Source organism: Brienomyrus brachyistius, unplaced genomic scaffold (genome assembly GCF_023856365.1).
Source record: "Brienomyrus brachyistius isolate T26 unplaced genomic scaffold, BBRACH_0.4 scaffold50, whole genome shotgun sequence".
Classification (NCBI taxonomy): Eukaryota; Metazoa; Chordata; class Actinopteri; order Osteoglossiformes; family Mormyridae; genus Brienomyrus; species Brienomyrus brachyistius.
In genome coordinates this window covers 637329-662921 of record NW_026042325.1, presented here as the reverse complement: position 1 = coordinate 662921, position 25593 = coordinate 637329, and the positions used below count along the sequence as shown (strand labels likewise).

Here is a 25593-nt window from a genome sequence, read left to right as displayed (position 1 = left end):
AATCAGTGTATGTGTGTGTCTGCGCGTGTGTGTGCGTCTGCGCGTGTGTGTGTCTACATGTGTCTGTATGTGTGTGTGTGTGTGTGTGTCTACGTCTGTGTGTGTGTGTGTGTGTCTACGTGTGTGTGTGTCTGCACGTGTGTGTGTGTGTCTGTCTGTGTGTGTGTGTGTGTGTGTGTGTGTGTGTGTGTGTGTGTGTGTGTGTGTGTGTGTGTGTGTGTGTGTGTAGATCAATATCACAGCTGCAGAGCTAAATATCTTGGCCGGTCAGCTCACAGCAGACAGGACCACAGCGAAACTACGGGAACTTGGTGTTAAATGCATCCTTACATCAGGAAGCAAGTTTGTGCTGCTTCTTTTCTTTGACCTCTTTGGGGACTGGACTGACTTTTTTGCTTAGTCATGTTTCACATGGAAAACTGCATCTCTCTTTATATTCCCTCTGTGCAGAGGAGGGGGGATGTTCTGTCACAGGAAGCTTACAGGCTTTAGTCTTAGAAACACTCTTACAGTGGACATGGGGTCTCTGCAAAATGTTAGCAAGAAATCAGCCTGAGAGATTGTGATTCTATGATCTTTCATCACAGGGTGCACACAGACAGACACACTCTCTCTCTCTCACACACATACACACACAGACAGACACACTCTCTCTCTCTCACACACACACACACACACAGACACACTCTCTCTCTCTCACACACATACACACACAGACAGACACACTCTCTCTCTCTCACACACACACACACACAGACAGACACACTCTCTCTCTCTCACACACACACACACACACAGACACACTCTCTCTCTCTCACACACATACACACACAGACAGACACACTCTCTCTCTCTCACACACACACACACACACAGACACACTCTCTCTCTCTCACACACACACACACACACAGACACACTCTCTCTCTCTCACACACATACACACACAGACAGACACACTCTCTCTCTCTCACACACACACACACACAGACAGACACACTCTCTCTCTCTCACACACACACACACACACAGACACACTCTCTCTCTCTCACACACACACACACACAGACAGACACACTCTCTCTCTCTCACACACACACACACACACAGACACACTCTCTCTCTCTCACACACATACACACACAGACAGACACACTCACACACACATACACAGACACACACACACAGACAGACACACTCTCTCTCACACACACACACACACACACACAGACACACACACTTTCTCTCTCACACACACACACACACACACAAACACACTCACACACACACACACAGACACACACACTTTCTCTCACACACACACACAGACACACTCTCTCTCTCACACACACACACATACACAGACACACACACACAAACATACACACACACTCACAGACACACACACACAGACATACATACACACACACACACACACACACACACACACACATGTAGGGTATACCTATCCTTATGGGGCCCGCTCATTCACTTCTATGGGAAAAATGCTAACGCTAACTATGACAACCTTAACCCCTACCCAGCTCTAACTATAACCATAAGTAACCAAGCAAAATACAAGAGTTTTTGCATTTTTTACTTTTTCATAGCAGTCACTGATTTTTATAAAATAGCGTTTTCCCTTATGATGACCAAGAAACTGGTCCCCATAAGGGAAAAAAAACAGATATTTATCACGTTATGGGGACATTGTGTCCCCATAAGGATAGGTATATCCGCTCACACCCAAAGACACACACACGCACGCTCACCCAAAGACACACACACACACACACAAAATGTTCAATTTACAGAGGCCAATTAGCCTAATTGCATGTCTTTGGACTGCAGGAGGAAGGTGGAGTAACCAGAGGAAATCGACACGACACGAGGGAAGCGATACACAGGGCAGGGGTGGAACCCGAACCCCCAGCCTTAGAGGTGGGGGCAGCACTGCCTACTGAGTCACCATGTTACCCCTCTCCTCTCCTTAATCAACCCATTAAAATTAAAAATGTACTTTCAAAGCCATTGTATCAACTATCATAAAATTATTATCTGTCTTTTCCCATGAAGGACATCCAGTGATGTTCTTTGAAAACAGGGTCTATAAATACAGAAATGACCACTCAGAAATCCCTCTGCGAAGGACCTGCGGCTGCCGTTTAATCAGGGCTGGCAAAGCCCTGAGCTGGCAAAGCCTGAGCTGTCTTCAGTGTTTCAGTCAGCGTGTCTTTAGCATAACTTGCACTTTCATCTCCTCTTTGTTCAACCAAGCGATAGTTAGTGCTGTTGGAGGCAAACAAACCCTTTAGCACTACAATACCGGCTGGTATCCCATTCACATTGGATCGCCCCCCCCCCACTCACACACATGACCCTACACTGGATAAATGGTTGGAAGACGAATGGGTGACCTTTTCTGTAAATATATACGACTAATTATTCAGTACTATTCTCTCTCATCTAAAATGAGGACAGATTAAATATGGCTGTACTTATCCTGGCTGTACTTATCCTGGCTGTAGTTATTACTGTGCTGTATTATTTTATTAATCTAATATTATTAAAAGGTGACACAGTGAGTCAGATCTCCAGGGTTAGGGGTTCGAATCCCCACTCTGTGTGTGGAGTTTGCAGATCCTCCCTGTGCTGTGTGAGTTTCCTCCGGTCACTCTGGGTTCTTATGGCAATCCAAAGACATGTGATTGGTTGTATGTGCCCTACAGTGGACTGAATCCCATCCAGGGTGTAACCCTAGGCTGCCTGGGGGGGGGGGGGGGGGGGGCTTTTACAAGCAATTGTAAAATGTGTGCATTCAAAAATATGTGAACACTTAATTAAACTTAACTATTATTATTAACTTGTAAAGGGAAATAATAATAATAATAATATATCACTATCATCATCAATAAGGCAGCCGATAGGGTCATGGGGACCCTGCTGCTGACTCTGTGGGACGCCTACAGTCCTCGATGCCTTGGGAGAGCAACCTCCACCACCAATGAGCCAACAGGGCTCAGACACGTCCGTTCACTCCCCTGTGGCAGGCATACATCCAGACAGCAGCACTTCCAGACTCAGGAATGGTGTCTATAGTCTCGAAAAGCCATCAACCATCTTAACCAAGCAAGAAACCACAAACTCAAGTAACCCCACCCTTCCACGCCGCCATGAGCATTCCGTATGCACCCATCTGTCAACCCGCCCCCCAAAATAACTGACGTCCCCCTGCTCATCTTGACAAAGAGCAACACTCTGCTATAACACAACAGAGGCTCTTGACAGACTCTTACTGCACCATATCACCTTAATATACTATTTTTTATGAATATGATTGCTGCTAATTTTTAAAACCAAATTCTGTTACACACAATACTGCTAAACAAAATACATGATTGTCCTGATGCACTTTACTGCGCTCATTATCTGTACAGTATTATCATTATCGTTTCTGTTTTATTTAATATGTAGCACTGGTGAAGAAGCACACAGGATTCCATTGAATATGTACAGTGACAATGAAACATTCCTTACTATTCAACATTCTATTCACTTATGAAACTATCACCCACTACTGTGTTTAAATACTATTCTGCTGATGTTGTACCTGCAGTAGAAAGCAGTTTATAAATAAGCAAAATAATAAGCTTAGCAAAAACGATACAGGAAACAGGCAGCATGACAGTGCAGGGAATCAGTCCAAGTTCTGGGGGACCTATCTGTTGTACCTTCTGAACATGAAATGCTCTGCAAAAATCATGTAAAATGTAAAAAGTACATTAGCTAAGCATAACCAGCACAATAATAACTGTACTGAAAATAGTGTAAGGGTTTTCGGGGGGGTTTAATGTTATTTTAAATGATTCCTTGTTTTTGCTATTGTTGTTGCTGTTCGTGGGGGTTCCCCTAAGGGGTTAGAATAATGTGCAAGGGCTGGAAATCTGTGACCCTGAAGACTGGCGCCGGGAGGGAGGCTATTTAAGTCGGAGTTTGGGGGGCGTTTGTGGTCCTGTTGGGTTATTCGTCTGGAGTTTGCGGTGTACAAATTTGTAAGGCATGGCTGTGGCCAGCGACAGTCATCACTAAAGCGTTAAAAGCGAAGCTCAGATTTATTAGCGATCGCTACAATAATAACCAATAAGACACTTTAAAAGTGACATGGACAAAAACAAAGGGAAACAGGAGGAAGACATAAAAGTTTTCACATTTCGCAATGTCTGTGTTGGAGTTTTATCAATGGTCTCTCGCCCAGTATGGCCATGTTCCAGCGTATTGCAGCAGGCGCCCTCCGGTTTTCCCAGGTCAGTCGTCCACTGGTCTGGCATCGTCAGGCTCTTTGCACTCGGTTATAAAATTCGCCTGCCGCAGTGACACCCGTCCCCATCAGGGTTAGCTGTGCTTCCTCTTAACTGAAGCAACAGGCACCACTTTAACTTTTGTTAGTGGAGGTCACATGACTCAGACTCGAGTGATGCTCTCCGCTACAAAATGGGCCTGTGAGCCACTTCAGCCGTAGAGCCTGAATAGGTCCGAGGAAGGGAAAGTTTTGGCAGGCTGTCATCCTCAGGACATTTATTCCTGGTAATCAGCTTTTTTTCTCATGCTGGAAATTACACGTCAGTCTACTCTGCTCCCTAATAATTGTTACCACCAGTGGAGCCAAAAGGAATTTAGGAGTTTACCAACATTTACTACAAAACCTCTCTCTTCATTTCCTTGTCCAGCTTTGGTGGCTTAAAATGTCCTTTCAAGACATGAAAAAACATTTTGAATCCAAATGCAATGTCTCGCATTCTTCAATATATGAATAAAAATATATAAATTCTCTGAACATTTAGCATTCAGCTGCCATTCATTCTCTAACATATAAATCAGGTAAAATATTCATAGGGCTTCTTATTGGTACCGTGAGACTCTTCTCGTTTCTTTTGCCTCCAACGGAGAAATGAACGTGTAAAAATAAAACGGGGTTTAGCGCCACCGCATGGCTGCTTTTGGAAACTGATGATTATTATTTTTATATATTTATTTTATTTTTATTTCTCATTTCCATTATTTAACAATATAAGCCAGAAGAAAAAAACTGAAACAAGGAGGGAGTCATAGGCTACAAATCAATATGCACATTCATATGCAGCTGAATTGTATGAGTTTAAAGGACAATATATATGTGTATAAATTAAAATAAAAAAATAATATAACAATAATAATGATTATTATAATAGTAATAATAAAAAATTAAAAGTATTAAAGGTAAATAGGTAAGTAACGTAGTCAGAGTGTGACGTCTGGGCGAGGAAGGTAGAGTTCCATAAAGAATTTCCATGTTCTCAAATAAGTCTCTTCCCTGTTGTTTAACAGATGCTTCAGTCACAAAGTTTCATTAAGAATATTTCTGAAAATGTTAATTACCAGGGAGCTTTGATGGTTCCAATTGAGCAAAATACATTTTTAGCTGTATAATGCGTAAGAGATCCAGTGTATGTTTCACGACGATAGATAGCATCTGGATGATAAATTAGGAAACATCTTACTCAAACCACAGAACCGCTTTACATCCCGCAAAGCCTCAAGAATATTGCGAATAATGTAAGTTCTGGTTATTGAGGTCAATGAGTTTATATTTTTGATAAATGGTAAAGAGGTCAACGGAGCAGAAGCGCAAAGTACGTCAATCTTCCTCTATAACTGTCCAGTGAGCCGATCTGCGTTTTTGTATCCAACCTTTTACCTGGGCAGTCCGGTAATACAACTGGAAATCTGAGAGCCCTAATCCGCCTTTCACTTTAGGTTTAATTAACGTCTTGAGAGCAATTCTAGGTGAAGCATTCTTCCAGGTAAAAGAGTTCATTAATTTAGATTTAAAGAAGGCACCATCAAAATAACAAGGGAGAGAATGGAACAAATAGTTAAATCGAGGCAAGATATTCATTTTAATCACATTAATCCGCCCGAGACAAGAAATGTGAAGCAAGTTCCAGTGTTCAGGTTCTTCCTTTATCTTTTGAACTAGTGGTGTACAATTTATACGGAACAGGTCTTTAAGAAAGGAGCACACATTAACTCCCAGATACTTAAACCCACTCTGTGCCCAGGTGAAAGGAAAGGTCTGATTATTTTCAAGAAATCGTAATTTATTCTCATGATCCTTATAACTGTCAACCGACAATAACGGTTAACAGAATGCAAAAAGAAGGGGGGGACTCTGACAATATAGAGTTTATCTGAGATGAAAATGTATCAACTACACCCGTTACCAATTGGCTTATGTAATGTGATCGTTGATCAAGTAGCACAAACGTCAAAGTTCAGCCCGACATTCAAAGTAATTGTAGTGATTGGTTATACTTTTTAGCGAGGAGTGATCAGGACTTGAAAGGTAGGAGGAGAAGTAGAGTTGGCAGAATAAAGCGGTTTAGTTTTTAAACAAGTAACAGATTATAAAAGCTGAAGTGAAAAAATACTACAGTATAACGTTAAAATGGACAGAGTGATGAATCAGAGCGTAGCAGAGTCGGACAGATTACAAAGCGAAGACTACAGCACGTGACAAATGCGACGGGAATATAGATGTGTCACCTACAAAAGGGCTCATTTCCAAAGATGCATTCGCTTACGGCCATACCACCCTGAACACGCCCGATCTCGTCCGATCTCGGAAGCTAAGCAGGGTCGGGCCTGGTTAGTACTTGGATGGGAGACCGCCTGGGAATACCAGGTGCTGTAAGCTTTTCTTTTTACACTTTTGCTGTACCCAGGGGGCGCCCATTCCCCTCACAAATGGAAACTGGTCACCCCAACCTCTCATATTACGAATTATTCTTATTAATAAATCACCAACTTTTACACACGCATCTTATGCTATTTCTTTATATGACTGGTGCAAAGCTCACCGCCTTTCTTCTCCATTTTCAAAACCATTGTAAATGATAGTCTTCTTCCTGAGCCTATAGTTTCATGTGTATTGCACTGGGCTTCACGGATGGATATGGGCTGGAAAGCTCTTGGCGGACCGAAGAAGCCGTCGGGGGTGTTTATAGAGAAATAACATTATTAATGTGTTTCCAAGAGACATCAAGAGATACTCATATCCTATGAAAAATACAGTAACTTTTGGAATATAGTTTATTGGAACATGTGACCAAGCGATATCCAGGGTACTGACGTGTATTTTGTACGGATCAATCGTGCCTGTTACTGGTGTTCAGTCACTCGGCCCATTATAGGAGGCCTGCAGCATGTCTTAAAGGAGTAATATTTGCTCTCAAGTACAAGAGGAAGAGAAAACTATTTTCTTTTTTATTTTATGAAGTAGACGTACTATGGCAGGCTGCATAGCATTCGCTTATAGAGCTCCTCAGCTCTGGAATAGTCTCCCAGTGGTTGTGCAGGATTCAGACTCACTCTCAATGTATGTGTCTAGACTAAAACACACACCTGTTTAGTTTAGCTTATAGGGACTCTAGTTCTAGCTCTAGCTAACTCTTCGCTCCCAGTCAGACCTACAGTGTGAGGTGTAGAGCTGGGTGGGGATCGGTGCCACTGGCTTTGGATGAACTGAACTGTCAGTGCTGTCACTCTATCTCAGGGGTGGGCAATCTTATCCAGAAAAGGGCGTTTTGTATGCAGGTTTTTGCTGCCTCTCCATATTTATATTACTAATTAGAGGACTGATTGGCTGAAGAGTCCTGACACCTGGGCTTGACCGGCTGACCCACAGGTTACCCCACAAACCTGCACACACACCGGCCCTTTGCGGGTGAGATTGCCCTCCCGTACTCTAGCTTCACACTTCCTCGTGGAATTGCAGTGCTAACCTTTCAGGGACTCCCCATGCCTGCATTCCCACCTGCCTCTCCCTCCTACTTATGCTGCCATAGCCATATCTGCCAGAGCTTATATATTGCACTCACCTAACTGCACTGTCTATAGGCTCCCCTACATCTCCACTATCTGTGGAATATTTCTAGGCTGCTCGCCCTTTTGCTTGTGACCCCTCTCCTGAACGCCCAGCTGCTGTTCGGCTGTTCATCCTGCCATCTGAAGCAGCACCAGCACCTGGCGGATCAGGATCAGACAGATTCTGGATGGTGTTATGGGGTTAGGGGCCCAACAGTGAAATCACTTTGCCCACTCTGGGATATGAACCAGTCATCTTCCATTCCCAGGCGTAGCGCTAAAGCCGCCCATCGCTTTAATGTATATCACTTACAATTTTAAAAACATAATAATAATATTTTTTAATGATAAGAATTATTTCCAATGCATTGGAGATTAAAAAAAATTAGATGGCGATATTTACTTCTTATTTTGCCACTGATTGTTTTACATAAATATGTCTGAAATCAAGTTGCGCTAAGTGCGATATTTTGCGCATAAAAGACTAACTGCTAAACGTGGCTTCTCCGATAAGTGGCGCTTCTCAGACTCGTGTATTTCCGTTTTCGTCGTTTTTTTACGCATCATCCTGTCCTCATTGGCTGACTGGCCACCAAACAGCTGCCTGATTAGCCGGAAGAAAGCGAAGGCGCAGCCAATGAGGTGACGTGCGTCTTACAAAGTCTGAAGCGGCGTGTGGTAGTGATGGGACCTCTTCGTTTGCTATAGAGACTAAAGAAAAGATAAAATTGTATTATTTTAACTGTAATTAGTGACACTTCGGACCGAAAGTGCCATAGGGTCTCGATTCAGCGGAGCCTTCAAAGTGTGCTTTATGTTTGCCTTTAAGATCCTGCATCAGGTAACTGATATACGAGCGAATATTCAACGTTGGGTTTGTTTGCAGTTTTTACAGTGTAATGTAGAAAATATTCTTATAACTGGAGAGCTGCAGTGTTGAGGTAACTGCTAACATATTAAACGCTGTTGATACGGAGGACGGTATCACACATGACCAGCGCCGTTGTAATGCTGTAATGATTGTGTATGGAGGTATGTGTTCATCCCCGATGTTTTAATCAGTTTGGTAGGCTGGGGTGTCAGTTTGACTCGGCATGGCGTGTGTGGATGCTCACAGTCGAAACGTGTTAAAGAAAGCCCCACTTATCGACACACGGTGAGCCAGCTTCGTTTTTCAAAGAAAAAAATCTGCCGTTTCCTGTTTCGTTAGCTCATACCGTATATAAAATGGCAGAATTGTGCGGCGAAAGTGACCAGCTCACCTATGTTTTTTTTGCCAGGAATGTGCCATGCGGTACACCTAGTAAAGCTGCTTCAAAGCCAGCCGCCCCCAGGAATGGGGGCGAGAACCGGGACCCTCTTGGTCATGCCAGTGGTTTGGGGGCCACAGTGTCAAACAAGTGCCCAGGAGTCAGTAGGATACCGGTGCCTGTTAAATCCCAGCACTTAAAAACTCTGACTGATGCCACCCAAGTACAGAGGAAGCCACAGGACACCACAAAGGTAAGATCATCTGCGTCTTGGCTTCATTTAACTGTTGAAGGTTCCTAAATTTTAAGGAGATGTCACAGAGGCGCCCTGCCGATAGTTAGCTGTCCTCAGTCCAACGGTGACTAAAATCCACAACAGCATATACAGTTAATCCCTGAGTTATTCATAGCCATGCCAAATAATGATTTATAGTGAATTTTTATTTCACTGATAATGAAATGACAAGCATGTGACAAAAGATGGTCAGAAATGTTTAACTCTTTCGATGTTTGTTTTATATTTTTGCTGAAAAAGCCATGGCCAAAATGAATCATACCTTGTCTCAATAGACAATGGCAAAGCCTTTATTATCCTTCACATCAGTGAAACAAGGAAGCTTTGGGGATCTTAGGCCACTTCCCTTTCGTGAAGCTCTCCAGGTCTTTCAGCTTGGAAAGCGTGCTTGCAGTCACTCAGGTGTTTTGTTGCCTCCACCAGATTCTCGGTGGGTTTCACACGCTGCCCCCAGTACCACCATTATTGTCGGTGTTGGGGTCATTTTTGGCCTCCTACCACGCCCTGTAACTCTCCTTGTCCTTTTTGTTTATTCTTTGCACTGTACCCACTAGGACTTTTACTTTATCGCCCTTTTCCATCCGGCAGTCCTCACTCAGTTCTTTGGTCATGGCTTGCAATTGACTAGTAACTGACTAGAAAGCAACTGCATCAGCTGTTTTTGTATTATATAATTGATTAGAATGCTCTGGAGTCTAGACCAGAGGTTGGCAGTCTTATCTGCAAAGGGCCGGTGTGTGTGCCGGTTTTCACTGCAACTCCCTAATTAGATTACTAATTAGAGGACTGATTGGCTGAAAAGTCCTCACACCTGGGTTTGAACACCTGCCTGACAGGTTGCCCCAAAAACCTGCACACACACTGGCTCTTTCCGGATAAGATTGCCCACCTCTGGTCTAGACCATGGTAATAATTACCTGGACCATTTGGAATGGTATAGAAGCTAGTCCATCCATCCATCCATCATCTTCCGCTTAATCCGGGGTTGGGTCGCGGGGGCAGCAGTCTCAGCAGGGAGGCCCAGACTTCCCTCTCCCCGGCCACTTCATCCAGCTCCTCTGGGGGGATCCCGAGGCGTTCCCAGGCCAGCCAAGAGACATAGTCTCTCCAGCGTGTCCTGGGTCTTCCCCAGGGTCTCCTCCCAGTGGGACATGCCTGGAATACCTCCCAGGGAGGCGTCCTGGAGGCATCCTGATCAGATGCCCGAGCCACCTCATCTGGCTCCTCTCGATGCGGAGGAGCAGCGGCTCTACTCTGAGTCCCTCCCGAATAACTGAGCTCCTCACCCTGTCTCTAAGGGAGAGCCCAGCCACCCTGCGGAGGAAACTCATTTCGGCCGCTTGTACCCGCGATCTCGTTCTTTCGGTCACTACCCATAGCTCATGACCATAGGTGAGGGTAGGAACGTAGATCGACTGGTAAATCGAGAGCTTCGCGTTTTGGCTCAGCTCTCTCTTCACCATGACAGACCGATGCAGCGCCCGCATGACTGCTGACGCCGCACCGATCCGCCTGTCGATCTCCCGTTCCATCGTTCCCTCACTCGTGAACAAGACCCCGAGATACTTAAACTCCTCCACTTGGGGGAGGACCCCATCCCCAACCCGGAGAGAGCATTCTACCTTTTTCCGGCTGAAAACCATGGTCTCGGATTTGGAGGTGCTGATTCTCATCCCAGCCGCTTCGCACTCGGCTGCGAACTGCTCCAGTGAGAGCTGAAGGTCACGGCTCGATGAGGCCAACAGAACCACATCATCTGCGAAAAGCAGAGACCTAATCCTGAGGTCACCGAACCGGACGCCCTCAACGCCCTGGCTGCGCCTAGAAATTCTGTCCATAAAAGCTATGAACAGAATCGGTGACAAAGGGCAGCCCTGACAGAGTCCAACCCTCACCGGAATAGAAGCTTGTATTTTCTCAAATTGGTACAATTTCAAGGTGTATGAATAATTTTGGACATGGAATTTTCTGGATTAATGTCAAAGAATAACAGGAATGATACATTTTTCCTTGCTAATGAAAATAGCACAATGTTGCCATCTTTGTCACATACTTGTCGGCCAGATGAAACGACATGGTCAGATAATTCACTGTACATCCAAATTTGGCATTTGACGCAGCAGTCAAAGCAGAAATGCCCAGATCTCTCACCAACTCCCTTCTCCCTCTTCTACGGGGTAATACCCAGGCGTTCTGCCCCGGGGTCTCCTCCTGTTTGGTCATGCCTGAAACATCTCCCCAGGGAGCCGTTGCGGAGGCATCCTAGATAGATGCCAAAGTCACCTCAACTAGCAATGCGTATCAGTCTCATTATTTATCACTCATGTTGGATTGTCCTCATTTTTCACTTAGAATAAACTTCAGAAGAAGTCCTGCACCAAGCCAGTGCCCTTCAACCTGTCTCAGCCCCGCACTGCCAGGTCTGCTGCCACGGGGCAGGGGAAGCCCCCGGCGGGCCAGAACCCTGCAGCGCCGCAGCCAGGACCCGGTGCTGGCAGCCGGACCGCCAAGGCCCCGAGCGTGGCTCACTCTCTCAGTACTACTGTTAGCTCTGGCGGGTCGGACAAACTAGGAATTGTGAGGACCGTGGACTCCAGCAGTCTGCCGGGCCAGACATCACCCCCTGACAGCACGGTGTGCCAGGCTCTGCCCTTAGGTCACAGCACAGCCAGCAGTCTGCCGGGCCAGACATCACCCCCTGACAGCACGGTGTGCCAGGCTCTGCCCTTAGGTCACAGCACAGCCAGCAGTCGAACCTCCCCCCCGATTCCATGCACACTACAGCCCAGCACCCAGTTTGGCCCTCCCTGCCAGGCTACAGCAGACCGTTCAAACCCAGCTGTTCAGAAGCCGCTTATCCCTCCGGTGGCACAGACTGTGTTGCCTTCTGGCTGTTTGAAGCCCCCCAACAATCAGGTGAGCCCCCCTGAAGCAGGTGGAACAGCCGACGGCTCAAGAGGATCCCAGACAAGTTCGCAGGATTCCACAAAGTCCTCTCAGATGAGTGCAGGTGCGCACGTCGATGCCGGTCACTTTCCCATGACATCATCCTGGATGCCTCTTCATATCACTGTCCTGCCTAACCCTAACCTTAACCCTAACCCTAACTCTAACCCCCAGGGCCCGCAGTGACATTCTGTCCCGACCCGACAGCCGTTCCCCTGAGACCTGCACCATCCCCAGGGGCCACACCACGGCTCTCTGCCAACACCCCCAGAGAAGGCGGCGTCTACCTGGTAAGTGCTGGGATGTTATCCCTGACCGCCGGATGCGAAAGTCCTGCATTTGTTCCCAGGGTTACTGCATTTCTGAAAATTGTGCTACTTAATTTAGCAGAAACCACTGTATTTATTACATACCTTGCGTTTTACTCCTCTCTGTGGCATAGTTTGTGCATTTCATTAACTTTTTTTTTCTGTGAAATTGTCTGTCCTGTTCCTAACAGTAGCAGCAATAATTTACACTGTATTGTATTGATTCTGATTCTGATGTGTTTATATATAAATAACCCTCAGACAGGCCTATAGAGTTGTGGTCCTGATGAGTAAAGTTACTCCACTGTAACTCTGTGGCTATGCCTTCATTTCAGCCTCAGAGGGTACCTGTGAGAGGTCGCCGGGGGGGGGCCCCCGACACAGGTCAGTTCAAAGCTCTAATCTAATTATAGAAATCAAATTATAAAGGTTGTGTAAATCTGTCGTCTTGTGAGTGACTTTGGTAACAGGTGGAATCAAGGAATGCTAAGTTCGCACTAAACGACTTTCACAGTTGTCAAGTTTACTGTGCTGTTCACACTATACAACCTGTCCTGTAATCGGGAGTCTTGGTCGTTGTGGTTTAGCACTACATGTCTGACCGGAGACAGGAGGCCACAGTACATCAGAAGGAATCCCAGACGAGGCTGTTTGGTCATACGTGAGCCGTGCCGCGTGCACATGACAGTTATCAAATTAGTGTCAACACACTACAAATCAACGTCATCTATGTGTATATCAAGCCACAAGTAACTGTAGCTGTAATCATAAACTTTGAATACCTTATTGAATACCTCTTCCCTGCACACTCAGAACAGTTACTAAAGAAATTGAACTCCTGTTCAAGGTCGCAGTCAGGTCCAGATATTTATTCTGCTAGATATGAGACGTCTGCGGCACATAGCCAACTGTCGGGTCGCGTCTTTCATTAGTAAACAAATGGCGACTGAGTGCCAATTTGCCGGCTCTGACTGAACGCTGATTTTTGTCCAGTCTGGAGCTTTTGTGTGTGATCTCTAAAAACTGTTGATGAGCAGAAAATGGGCTAAAATCATGTAGTGTGAGCTTGGCATTAGACTGTAAGATCGGACCAAAATGTTGGATTTCATGCTTTTGGTTTCTCTCTGTACAGGACTGTCGTGCTCGCGTCGTGCTGTCAGAATGCTTTCATGGTCCCAGTTTGAGAATCTCTCTTGGGATTTCCTGCCTTGATTCTGCCGAGTCTCTGTCCGTTCTGACAGGGAACGCGATGCTGTTTTCCCCTGACCCTGCGGCCCTCATGAGCATCCTGCGGAACGAAGGGGTGCGAGCGGGGGAGACCCTTCGAGGCTCTGTGTGCTCGATGGGCCGAAGCAGCTCCAACTACCTGGTAATTTTCTGACACCCCTCTTCCCCTGAGCCATATGGCCTCGTCCTGGTATGTTGCTGGTCAGCATCGCACCTGATCGCATTATGTTGTTGCCTAGGTGTTAAGATGCTATTGTTATGCAAACCTGGTCACATGACTCACACCTTTGGATTTCTGAGTGAGTGGTCCCATGTTAGTGTAATTAAATGCTTGTTTCGACCCAGTTGATTAGCAGGATTCTGTTTTAAGCTGCTTTTGTGGTTCCGTTGGGAATGCTGGAGAATAAGGTGTGTGTGCGTGTCTGTTTCAGCCGCAGAGAGTCCCCATCACAAGGTCTCGCCATGCGACAGGGCTCCTCGCAGGTGGGTATGAGGATGCTTCCTGACTGGACTGAGGGCAGATGGACGCTCCTGTCTCATTTTGCATCCCCCTTGTAAACTCCCACTTTGCCTGGTTATTTCTCGTATCCGCTTAGGACCCCCACTGGCTGAGTCCATATCTACCCGCACCCCCACGATACGGTGGACACCCCAGCGAGTCCCCAACACACGGCCACAGTCCATGGTGAGTCGTCTGCTCGTCCGGACCGTTTGATTGGCATCTTTTCCTTGGGATATTGAACTTTTTCCCTGCACTCGCTATGTCCATGTCGTAGCTTCACCTGACCCATCGGACACCCATCCTAAGACGTACCCCCAAGTTGGAATCAATCCAGGGCTTCAGCTCAGCTCTCACATCCTGCAAAGAGGTGAGAGGAAGTGAAATGTCATTCCCTCCGAGCTGTGTAGCAGTCTGACATGGCTGCTAGAGTGCGGAAGGTCAGGTTTTGCAGTGACAACCTTGTGCTTAATTAGAGAGAACTGGGAAGAACAAAAAGCATCAGGAATCCGGTTATTAACGGTAGTCCTGCTCTAACATTTGGTTCCAATTAATGAGAAATTCAACTTTTAAAATAAAATCACCAGTAGAGTGTAACCATGGTAACGATGTGCAAGTACGTGTTTGACTCTGGCAATTGAAGTTGAGAATCGGAACCAGGAGTCTGCGGTGAAATGATGACTAATCCTCCTGTAAAAATGAAGAACCTATGAACACGAATATCCTCCTCGAACCCGGTGCGATCAGGTCATTGCGTCAGTGCCAGGAACACGAATATCCTCCTCGAACCCGGTGCGATCAGGTCATTGCGTCAGTGCCAGGAACACGAATATCATCCTCGAACCCGGTGCGATCAGGTCATTGCGTCAGTGCCAGGAACACGAATATCATCCTCGAACCCGGTGCGATCAGGTCATTGCGTCAGTGCCAGGAACACGAATATCATCCTCGAACCCGGTGCGATCAGGTCATTGCGTCAGTGCCAGGAACACGAATATCCTCCTCGAACCCGGTGCGATCAGGTCATTGCGTCAGTGCCAGGAACACGAATATCCTCCTCGAACCCGGTGCGATCAGGTCATTGCGTCAGTGCCAGGAACACGAATATCCTCCTCGAACCCGGTGCGATCAGGTCATTGCGTTAGTGCCAGGAACACGAATATCCTCCTCGAACCCGGTGCGATCAGGTCATTGCGTTAGTGCCAGGAACACGAATATCCTCCTCGAACCCGGTGCGATCAGGTCATTGCGTTAGTGCCAGGAACACGAATATCCTCCTCGAACCCGGTGCGATCAGGTCATTGCGTTAGTGCCAGGAACACGAATATCCTCCTCGAACCCGGTGCGATCAGGTCATTGCGTTAGTGCCAGGAACACGAATATCCTCCTCGAACCCGGTGCGATCAGGTCATTGCGTTAGTGCCAGGAACACGAATATCCTCCTCGAACCCGGTGCGATCAGGTCATTGCATTAGTGCCAGGAACACGAATACATGAACGTCACAGGTTGAATAAATAACATTTTGTGATGCTCCAGTGGTGAAGCAATTATGAGGTGGACAGCAAAGTTAAATATTTAGCAATTTTATTGAGCGGATCTGTAAAGGACGACTTTAAGGAGACAACAGTGGATGCAGGCGATGCAGAGAGTGTGCAGTGAGTCATACTCTGAAAGCAGACTTAAAGGCACTTTATTTTGTTTGGGTGGCTTATAAAAATGTAATATCTGAAGCCGATGAAGTTCGATCCAAAAGAAAATAGCACTTCATACCAACCTTTACTCATATTTCTGCCTGTAATTAATGTTACATTCTCTTTTGAAACCAGTGGAAACGTAGCCAAACGCACTGGTTTCCAGTAGAAGCTTAGCTGTAGGATTGACCCGAGTACCTTAATGTACCTTAATGTGAGAAGCGGGGCCACACAGCACAAGAGGGCAGTCAGCTAGTGACTGTTTGTGTGTGGAAGTGCGAAAACTCAAGTGGGGAAACTCACCCCCAGAACAGAAACCTGCCTTTTGCAGAGAATATTCCAGTTTGCTGATCAGAGTAATCAGAGCGTGGATAATTCAAAGGCAGAAAAGCTATTTAAAAAGCCCTGGATACCGAATCAATAATCACATGTAGCTCTGAATATGCGCATCTTTTCAGCCCCTCAAACATAGAGATGTGGGTAGTTGAGGTAACATGGTTACCAGTGTTGGATTTGGCAGCATAATTGCAGGACTTGGTCCCTCCTGGGTTCTGCTCTGCCAGGTGAACGTAGTCCAAAGGCTGTTTGAAGATGTGGAGGAGGAGGAGGTGATTGTGGTGCATTCGGAAAGGAAAAACACAGACTTCCAAAAGGATGGCTTTTCAGAGCCAAAAGCTACAGTAAGAATACCTGTCATCCATTTCTCTGTTCAGATCTTTGGTTTGTCTGTTTTTTTTGTATTATAAGTCTGTCTTTTTGCACTGAAACTTAGCAGACTGTGTTTTTTCTTTTTTTTTTCGTTTTTGACTTCATTGTGGGCGGTTCTGTAGGTGTTTCCCTCAGCTGAGGCGGAGACGGGGCCTGTTGAGGGGGTGGGACCGACTGACAAGCCCTGCAAGGGTCAGCCCTTTGTCCAGGCCCTGCACCGGGGCTCTGTCATAGTCTTCACCCAAGGTGGGAAGGTTCTGCATTCCCCCGGACCGACAGAAGGCCTTCAGGTCCAGCAGGCCAACAGCAGCACGGCTCCTCGGGACCCCCCCGTGCACGGACCGGGCCATGCCAGGCTGCGTGCCTTTGCTTCCCCAGGTCTGCCTCTGTGTCCTGCATCGTTTTCAGGAATTACAGCTGGTACTGTGGCTCCCCCACTCCGCCACTGTGCCAGTCTCCTTAGTCACTTACCCGTTACGTTATTTTAATTCCGTTATCTGGAATGTTCTACGGTAACCCTATTCCCGGGAATAGTTTTCCCACTGTGCTGTGCGTTAGCAGGAATAGTTTGGCATCTTATGTATTTTCCATGTGGTTTGGCAACTATAAATCCGTTCTAAATTTGTGTGTTCTCCCCCCGCCTGTAGGTGGCGCTCTCCAGAGGCCCGCTCGCATGGGGCTTGCTGCCTCAGCCCTGCGCCGCCGGCTGCAGCCCCTGGAGGAGATCCTGCTGGATGAGGAGTGTGCCATGTACACCTGCCAGCCGTCTGCCTCCATGCAGCCTCTCCGGTCTGGAAACCCAGTGGCTACCACTCTGCACTTCAAGGATTCTATGGTAAGCTGCCTGTGTGTGTGTACAGCCGCTAGTGGGTTGGCTGCGTGCCTTGTGTAGATTTTAAGTTGCTCTGCTTTGAGGTGGGGAGTAATTTTTGCATGACCTAGTTTTTTTTTCTGGAAGATCTTATAACTTCCCTGATTTGCTTACTGTTATAAAGGTACAAGTAAAAATGATCCATATATAAAATACAGTATGTTATTGCCTTAGAGGGTGAAACTGCACCCATTTCTTGTGAATTTCTATATTGATTTCACTCTGTGCCACTGTTCTGTGTGGCTACTGTACTGCTAACCTCAACTATGCAAAATCCTGTCAGTATGTTAGTTATTGAATCAATCAGAATTCTTCGTTTCAATGTACGTCTTTCAGGGTGATTGTTTCCTTATGTCGTATTTGCAGGTTGTGCTATAACTGACGGTTCATTTCTCTGAATGGCGACTGAGTGTCTGAACGTTTCTCTCTTTCAGTGTTTTGCTCCAGTCTCACTGCCTTCCCTTTCATTTGGCTAGTTACCCTCTTCCCAGAATGCCACCAGTGTTTCCAGTTGTGGTTTCACCACTGATCATTCAAGACAGTCGGAGTCCAACAGTCACAACCACTTGCCAGTTTACTGAATATTACCCTCCCACCACCTCTACTAATTGTTCTCACTCCTCATTGTACTCAGATTTGGGAACAAGTTAAAGCAGATCTTGTTTTTCACCACCATCATGCAGAAATAACATAATTTTGAGATTGATGTTGTCATAGATAACCATGAGAGGGACTGCTAGTTATCCGCTTGCGTCTCTCTATCTTATAACTGCTTGCTGTTTGGTTACAACATTCCCGGATTTGCAGTAACTTTAATGGGATCAACAGGTGGTTTGTTAAAGCTACAGGAAGAGAATGTATCTCCCTTTATCACTTCAGCCATTTTGAGTTCTTTTTGCCTTTTTAAATAGGCTTTTTTGGACTGGTGCAATTCCCCTAGATTTTCAAAGATCACGCAGGGTACGGCCCTTGGGCTTTTCCTTGGAAGAGAACCGCCAGACCTCGTGGTTGTGCGTCTTAGTCAAGATGCGTGTGGCAATGGCAGAAAGAAAAAGCAGGAGGTGATGTTGCAGCAGCAGGTCCAATCAGAACAGCACATGATCACAGTGACCACTGCAACTGGCTCTATGCTCCATGTCTAGCCGTCTGTTTTCCCAGTGTGAGGAATCTCTAGGGTTTTCCCCGGACATGACAGGAGAGTCTTCCCAGTAGCAGATGAGACCCATGTATGATAAAAACGTCCAAGTGAGCAGCCGATGCAGAAGCACAGTGGATGAGACCCCCCCCCCCCCACTTTAATCCTTGTTCATTGTCAATTGTCTTGTTTCCAACACTAAATGGAATAAATACACCGATCAAACATTCTTTGCTAAAAGGCTGTTTCCATCCATCCATCACTGTGCTCCTCTCCTTCACCTCATGCTTTTGTATCTTTAGAGTGTCATTGAGTTACTCCCCATGTTATTTTGTACCTCTCTGCCCCCCCCCCCCCCCCCGTATCGGATGTTGCAAGAATCACTTCTGCACAGTGTATATAACAGCTAGTGTTTACAATAAAGTGTACTTATCTTTTTACTATAATGTAATAAAATGTTAATCTTTTTCATTGAGTTTTTGTTTTGTACAGGTGTAACTGCCACTGTTGCTTTTTCTGAATATGGGTGTTTTGACGGCACCTGCAGAAACCTTGACTGCAGTAGTCAGCAGGGACCAGGTGTATTTTTGGAGATGGCCATGTTTACTACGTCTCTGTGGTTACACTTGGAAGGTAAAATAATGTGCATTTCTTTTGATGTGGGGTGATAACAGGAGGTGGCTTGGTCACCCCTTAGATCCACCCCTGCAATGCTGTGCTCCAGTGAGCACCCCCCACCAAGCATTTGCCCCCTACTCAGCCTACTGCCCCCTAAATTTCTTAGTTCTTCCCAGATGCAGAAACTTTCTTTTTACAGTCAGAATCATTAAACAATAAACATGCCTCTGAACAAATGTTACTCCACAAGCTTTAACGCCCCTATTACCAGCACAAAAAGCCACTTCAGTCTCCGGGCAGCCGCTTGATCACATGTCCACCTGCAAAGCTGCGTGATTAAAACACTGAGCGCTTCACACAGCAGCACCTCTGTACTACAGCCCGACCAACTGGCAAAAGACACTTTCGTGTGTCTAAAACATCCCTGTAGCTTCTCCCAGGTTGTCCTGCGCAGACAAGAGCAGGTTCCGACTCATGTTTAACAAGTATTTGTTTTCCTTCACAACTCCAGACATTGTGAAAAACTGCAATATAACTAATATAGAGCTTCATAAACATAAGCATATTATCAGTGCACATGAATCTGTTGGCATTGTGTTTGCGTTAACTTTGAAACAAATTAACTGCTCACAGATGGAAGAAATAAGGAGAAAACACCATGAATACCTAATGGCCGGAACTTTAGGGGTCCTTAAAAGCTTTTAATGTTGCCCTGACACCCGTCTGTAGCGAAGGCCCCCCCCACTCCAGGTATGGCCCCCAGCAACACCTGCACCTTTTCTTACATTAATTATCTTGGTCACATGACCACAGTACATGGTCCATTCCCTGCAATTCAATGATTCAAATTCTAATTTTGAACTTATCAGTCATACACAATATGACACTCCGTGACATAAAACGCATCAGCGGGATACAAATGCAGCAGGTCAGATAAAATTAAATAAATACAATGAACTATGGGGGGTTGGTAACGTAATCCAGTCCCTAAGCATTTCCCTGGTTGAGAAATGCTGAATGGAGTCAAACAGGCTTATGTTCTTATATGTTTGCTACATTTACTTCTTTCTGATTGATGGCCCACATGTATGATAAGATTTGGGTAGTTTGATTCCCTTTATTGCATGGTATTGTTTAACATTGGGGACAGTATGAAAGGGGTTAGTAAGAGGGGGGGTGAAACTGGTGACAAGTGGCTAATGGGCCATGAGCCTAAGAAAGTTGCACAAGGTCATTACCTTTGATGTCATCATGCACTCTGCACACAGGCAAGAGCCCCCATCTTGTCAAATGGGGCAGAAGATGACATTTTAAGGCCAGTTGCAGAAATGTATAAAAACTGAGCATTTTCTTGGTTCACTTTGGAGGAGGGACACTCTGGTTCTTGCTGTCAACTCCAGGGCAGCCTGTCTTAATAAAAACAAGTTTCGTCTTACTCAGGTTGTCAGGTAAATCTACTTCATGTCTGGCCAAACAGGATTTAGAGACGGGCAACGTGATTATAGGTTTTTTACTTCCACACCTTCATCATGAGCATCATGAGTAAATTATTAGATGCTGAAGGCTCAACACTCTTGGGGTCACTGACTGTATCAGACGTGAGAGGACGGTTATTCACAATCAACATGGCCTCATTGCAAAATGTCCTCAATGACGTGTCATCTAGTCTTCCTTGTAATAACAGAGCGCATCACGCTCCTGATTATCCGTATTTGTTACTCCCAACCCTCCCATGCGGCCCGTTTCAGGAACATTCGTAAGAAAGTCACACTGTTTTCTTGCAAGACATGTAGAACTCTTTCAATTCAATTCAAACCTGGTCTGATAGGATCTGTCTGACCACTCCTCTGACTGCTACCTCAAACCATCTGAAAGCATTTAAAAATGAATCACTCATTAGATCCTCCAACATTTCTATGTGGGTGGCTCTGGAGCTTAAACAGGTGAACAGACCTTACCACTTCAGTTCTCCTTGACCTTGTTTTGTGCAGAAGGAATCAAAATAGTCAATTCCAGTATACGAGAAAGGGGGTCAGGAATCTACTTGATCAACAGGCAGATCTGCCATATTTTATTCTTCAGTCAGTCTATGCACCAATCAGGAAGTGGTACAATATTTGACATGCCTGGACACTACCATGCTGGTAAGTTAATGGCTATCTATGAGGTCACTGAGGTCTGGACAGTCTTTTTAGAGAGATGGGGGAACATCAAAGCTAAATAAATGCTCAAATAGAATGGTTGCACTTCCTGCTACTGGTAGCCCTTGAGATGTATGTTTTCAGTGTTGGGAATTTTTTTTTATAATGGGTATAAATCCCTGAAACCATAATTGGTCTTTTTCTTTTAACATATTTGAGAAATTCATCTGAAACATTTAACAGCGAACAGTAGCAAATAAAAATATTCAGAGAGAGCAGACCTGGTAGCATTATAGCCGATATACTTTTTTTTATTTTTGTACTAATGGCACTACTGATAGTACTCAGTTTCCGGGTAAATAAACACATGTTTGTGTTTCAAATAGGAGTGAAATCTGTGTATTTGTGTCCTGCACAGTCAGACCTTAATACCATTCCTTAAGATTGGTTTCATTTCATCTTGGTCAACATAATGACTTTCAGAAATCGAAGGGAAACTTGCACTTTTAATTTTAGTCGATTAAATCAACAGTAGTTTTAGTTGACTATAAACTTATGATATTTAGTCAACTAAAACTAGACTAAAACTAAAATAATTTAGATGACTAAATTATGACTGAAACTATATGTAGCCAGTGCAATTAATCACACAGACAAACACAAAATACTTTGGGGTTCTTTATTTGCTGGATGCCCAAAAGAAAATGGAAGGGCAACTCAGCGGAGTTTTCCCGTTCTTTCCTTTATAAGTTTTACCGTGCGGTACAATAACTACAACACACGGGTGCATATCAGCTTTCCCCAGCAGCAAATACTCGAAATTAAAATAAATCGAACTTTTCTTTTTTTACTGTGTGTAAAATACGGCAGTGGACTAGAACTGCACAAGGAAATACAAAAACACATACAACCGTTGGTTCTGAACACTAAGATATACACTCTTAACACAAAAATGAACAATAGCGCTCTTTCTAACTTACATTTCAGTATCGCGCGTCTCTCCACGTACGGTCCGTTCCCTTCAAAACGGCTTACATGAAAGCCCCAGGCTATTCATACCCCGTTCATGGATGACATACACGCAATGAAACAAAAAACTACGCATTAATGTAAATTAATAAAACACATTTACATTGCATTGCATTTTACTGATACACAATTGCAAACCCAACTATCACTAATCCCCTCTAAGACACATAAAACATTATTTTTAACATTACATTTCAATATGTACATTTACTCTGCGCGGATCACTCCGGCCTCGTTCCCCACGTACTCCATAGCCATGCTTTGTTCCCCAAGAGGGCGGGGGCAGGGGAATAACAAAAAAAAACGACCTCCGGGGCGGTTCTCAACCTGGACAAGGCTACCACCTTAAAGGGAGAGTGTACACCTTTTCCAAAACGAAAACAAAGTCTGTGCCCTCCCTCCCCTCAAACCAGTGGCAACACACAAAACAAAAAGTACTTTCCCACCCGGTTACATATATTACATTTTATTCAAAAGACTGACTAAAACTAAATAAAAATTTGCTGTCAAAATTAACACTGATAATCAGTTACAGTGGCAGTGTCTGGAATAAAGCAAATTGTACGAAGCATGATAAACAAAAACTTGATTAATTACATTATAAATGGTGACTGGCCATTATTACTGGCCCTGAGTTTGGGCTGAATGAAACTATGTTTAGGACTTTTTTACGCTGCTTACAAAAAAAGGTGATTTATTAATAAGAATAATTCGTAATATGCGAGGTTGGGGTGACCAGTTTCCATTTGTGAGGGGAATGGGCGCCCCCTGGGTACAGCAAAAGTGTAAAAAGAAAAGCTTACAGCACCTGGTATTCCCAGGCGGTCTCCCATCCAAGTACTAACCAGGCCCGACCCTGCTTAGCTTCCGAGATCGGACGAGATCGGGCGTGTTCAGGGTGGTATGGCCGTAAGCGAATACAGTCGCTGAAATGAGCCCTTTTGTAGGTGACACATCTATATGCCGCTTGCGACGTCATACCACATACACTCAATTTGTTTTAATTTGTCCGGCTCTGCTGCCCCGCCGTCCGATCAGCACTCGCCCCTCCCAATCCTTCGCCAAACTCCTCAGTCGGCGGTCTCCATCAACTTCTCCGTTTATGCCACATCAGCTACATTCCTTCGCTTTATCCCTTTTCCCTGCCCGACACATTAATCGGCGCACGTGCCAGTGAGCAAACGTTACTCTGCAGGCTTCTATTAGCGGCCCGACGTCATGAACGCCGGTAACAGGCGCAATTAAAATGACCCACTTTACTCTCCTAGTAGCCGCTTGATCACGTGACCACCACGTTGAAATCGCTGTGAGCCGCTTACAACAAATCCGTACTACAGCCAGATCAGGTTTATAACTGCACGCATTCATATCCTTATGACTCTATCAACACCCCCGACGGCTTCTTCGGTCCGCCAAGAGCTTTCCAGCCCATATTCATCCGTGAAGCCCAGTGCAATACACATGAAACTAGGCTCAGGAAGAAGGCTATCATTTACAATGGTTTTGAAAAGGGAGAAGAAAGGCGGTGAGCTTTGCACCAGTCATATAAAGAAATAGCATAAGCTGATGATTTCTTATAAAAAAATAATTTGTAACATGAAAGGTAGGGCATGGGGCAAACTCCAAACTCACAGCCCTTACGCTGCACTTCTCAGTGGTGCACTCACTCTCCTCTCTCTGTGCACATGCAGGGTGGTAGGCCTGTAAGTAGGCTGATGCATCTACCTGCCTGAAGGGATGCTATAACCTGCTTTTTACCTGGCCACAGTGGTACCTGCAGAAAAGTTTGTTTGAAGCGGCCATCTGGGGTTAGTTTTTGGGGGTGGCAATGCCACACTGTCGGTCTTCTGTGGGTCTGGTTAAAAAGTATAATAATGCATTCTTTGGTTTTATTATTCTAATGTAGAGTGGGTACAGTGGTTTCAAGTGGGGGGGAGTTATTACTGCTGCTGCCTGCTGTAGGAGCAGTGAGGCCTGGCATGGCGTGTCCAGCTGGTGGCATATTACCCTAACCCTGCTTTTTCTGCCTTTGGTGTCTCAGGGACTGCAGAGTGACAGAAGGAGTGACATCAATGCTAATAATACCTGTTCATTCGAACATGGCAGCCTGGACAAGGAGACAATGTGGGAGCCATTTATCCCATTAAGCACCCTGCTGGTCTCCACTGGACTGGTGGTGGCCATGGTGGTGCTGCTGCTTTCCAGGAGGACAGTCGGATCCCCAGGCCCTGTGACAGGTCTGTGTTTCTATGGGACATGGTATATATTTGAGTGTGTCTGTGCTTCCACTATGATGACTTAGCACTTTGACGTTTGGCAGGGTGTTGAGGCAGGTCATCTGTGCTGATCAATACTTATCGTCGTACTTTATATAAAATATAAAAGTATAGGAAGATATAAGAAGCACCTCTTAAGTTGGCTAGTATGAACATTGTGATTTTATGTGTATATGGTTTTAAAATACAGCGGCTTGCAAAAGTATTCAGCCCTCTTGAAAGTCATCGTAATTTCCTGCATGTCAAAAAACTTGTACAGACATTTGTCCATTTAGTATTTTTGTTGTGAACTCATGTACTCTAACAGTACATTTCCATAGTAAAATTAAACCATTTTCTGTAGATATTTAACTGAAGAAAGAAACTCAGAATTTAGTTCGTGTATAAGTGTTGAACCCCTACACATTAATATTTTGTCGAACCCTTTTTACTGCAATAGCAGCCTTAATTGTTCTGGTTTGCATATCAGTTTTACACATAAATTACCCACCATGTGTGAGCTTTACCGTTCAGCATCGGACCTCCCTGTGCTTCCCTAGCATGTTTGGTTCCAGTGCTTGTGCAGTTCATGTGTTAGTCCTGTTAAGGACTGTAATAAAAGAGCTTCCTCGTCCTTTGCCACTGCTGCAATGCCTCGATCTGCCAGTTATTACAATATATTTCATGCTCTGGACAATCATCATGACTTTCAAGGGG

The 25593-nt window shown here is 45.2% G+C and overlaps 1 protein-coding gene, 1 long non-coding RNA gene and 2 other non-coding genes across 4 annotated transcripts; 2 read left to right on the top strand and 2 right to left on the bottom strand.

Moving 5' to 3' along the window:
- The first annotated feature begins 6614 nt into the window (after nucleotides 1-6614).
- On the top strand, nucleotides 6615-6733 carry LOC125723662 (5S ribosomal RNA). Its single transcript, XR_007386961.1, has one exon. It is a non-coding gene; the product is annotated as a 5S ribosomal RNA (ribosomal RNA).
- A 1770-nt stretch (nucleotides 6734-8503) lies between these two features.
- Nucleotides 8504-19308, top strand: LOC125723632 (trophinin associated protein). The gene is made up of 14 exons (XM_049000413.1): nucleotides 8504-8743; nucleotides 8965-9058; nucleotides 9183-9405; nucleotides 11800-12457; nucleotides 12568-12683; nucleotides 13037-13085; nucleotides 13943-14070; nucleotides 14360-14411; nucleotides 14525-14613; nucleotides 14705-14797; nucleotides 16683-16799; nucleotides 16950-17205; nucleotides 17475-17662; nucleotides 18133-19308. The coding sequence occupies exons 2-14, from the start codon at nucleotides 8997-8999 to the stop codon at nucleotides 18172-18174; spliced, it is 2073 nt and encodes a 690-aa protein (XP_048856370.1). The 5' UTR covers nucleotides 8504-8743; nucleotides 8965-8996; the 3' UTR covers nucleotides 18175-19308.
- Nucleotides 19309-20140: 832 nt separating this feature from the next.
- Nucleotides 20141-22883, bottom strand: LOC125723580 (uncharacterized). The gene is made up of 3 exons (XR_007386930.1): nucleotides 22827-22883; nucleotides 22573-22641; nucleotides 20141-20861 (listed from the first exon to the last, which is right to left on the bottom strand). It is a non-coding gene; the product is annotated as an uncharacterized LOC125723580 (long non-coding RNA).
- Nucleotides 22884-23417: 534 nt separating this feature from the next.
- On the bottom strand, nucleotides 23418-23536 carry LOC125723661 (5S ribosomal RNA). The gene has a single exon (XR_007386960.1). It is a non-coding gene; the product is annotated as a 5S ribosomal RNA (ribosomal RNA).
- Nucleotides 23537-25593: the final 2057 nt, after the last annotated feature.

Bases quoted from the DNA above. Each gene is read 5' to 3' on its own strand.
- LOC125723632 (XM_049000413.1), top strand. From the start codon at position 8,997: ATGGCGTGTGTGGATGCTCACAGTCGAAACGTGTTAAAGAAAGCCCCA. The intron at 16,800-16,949 runs GTAAGAATACCT...GCGGTTCTGTAG, and splicing joins TTTCAGAGCCAAAAGCTACA to GTGTTTCCCTCAGCTGAGGC. The intron at 17,206-17,474 runs GTCTGCCTCTGT...CCCCGCCTGTAG, and splicing joins GCGTGCCTTTGCTTCCCCAG to GTGGCGCTCTCCAGAGGCCC.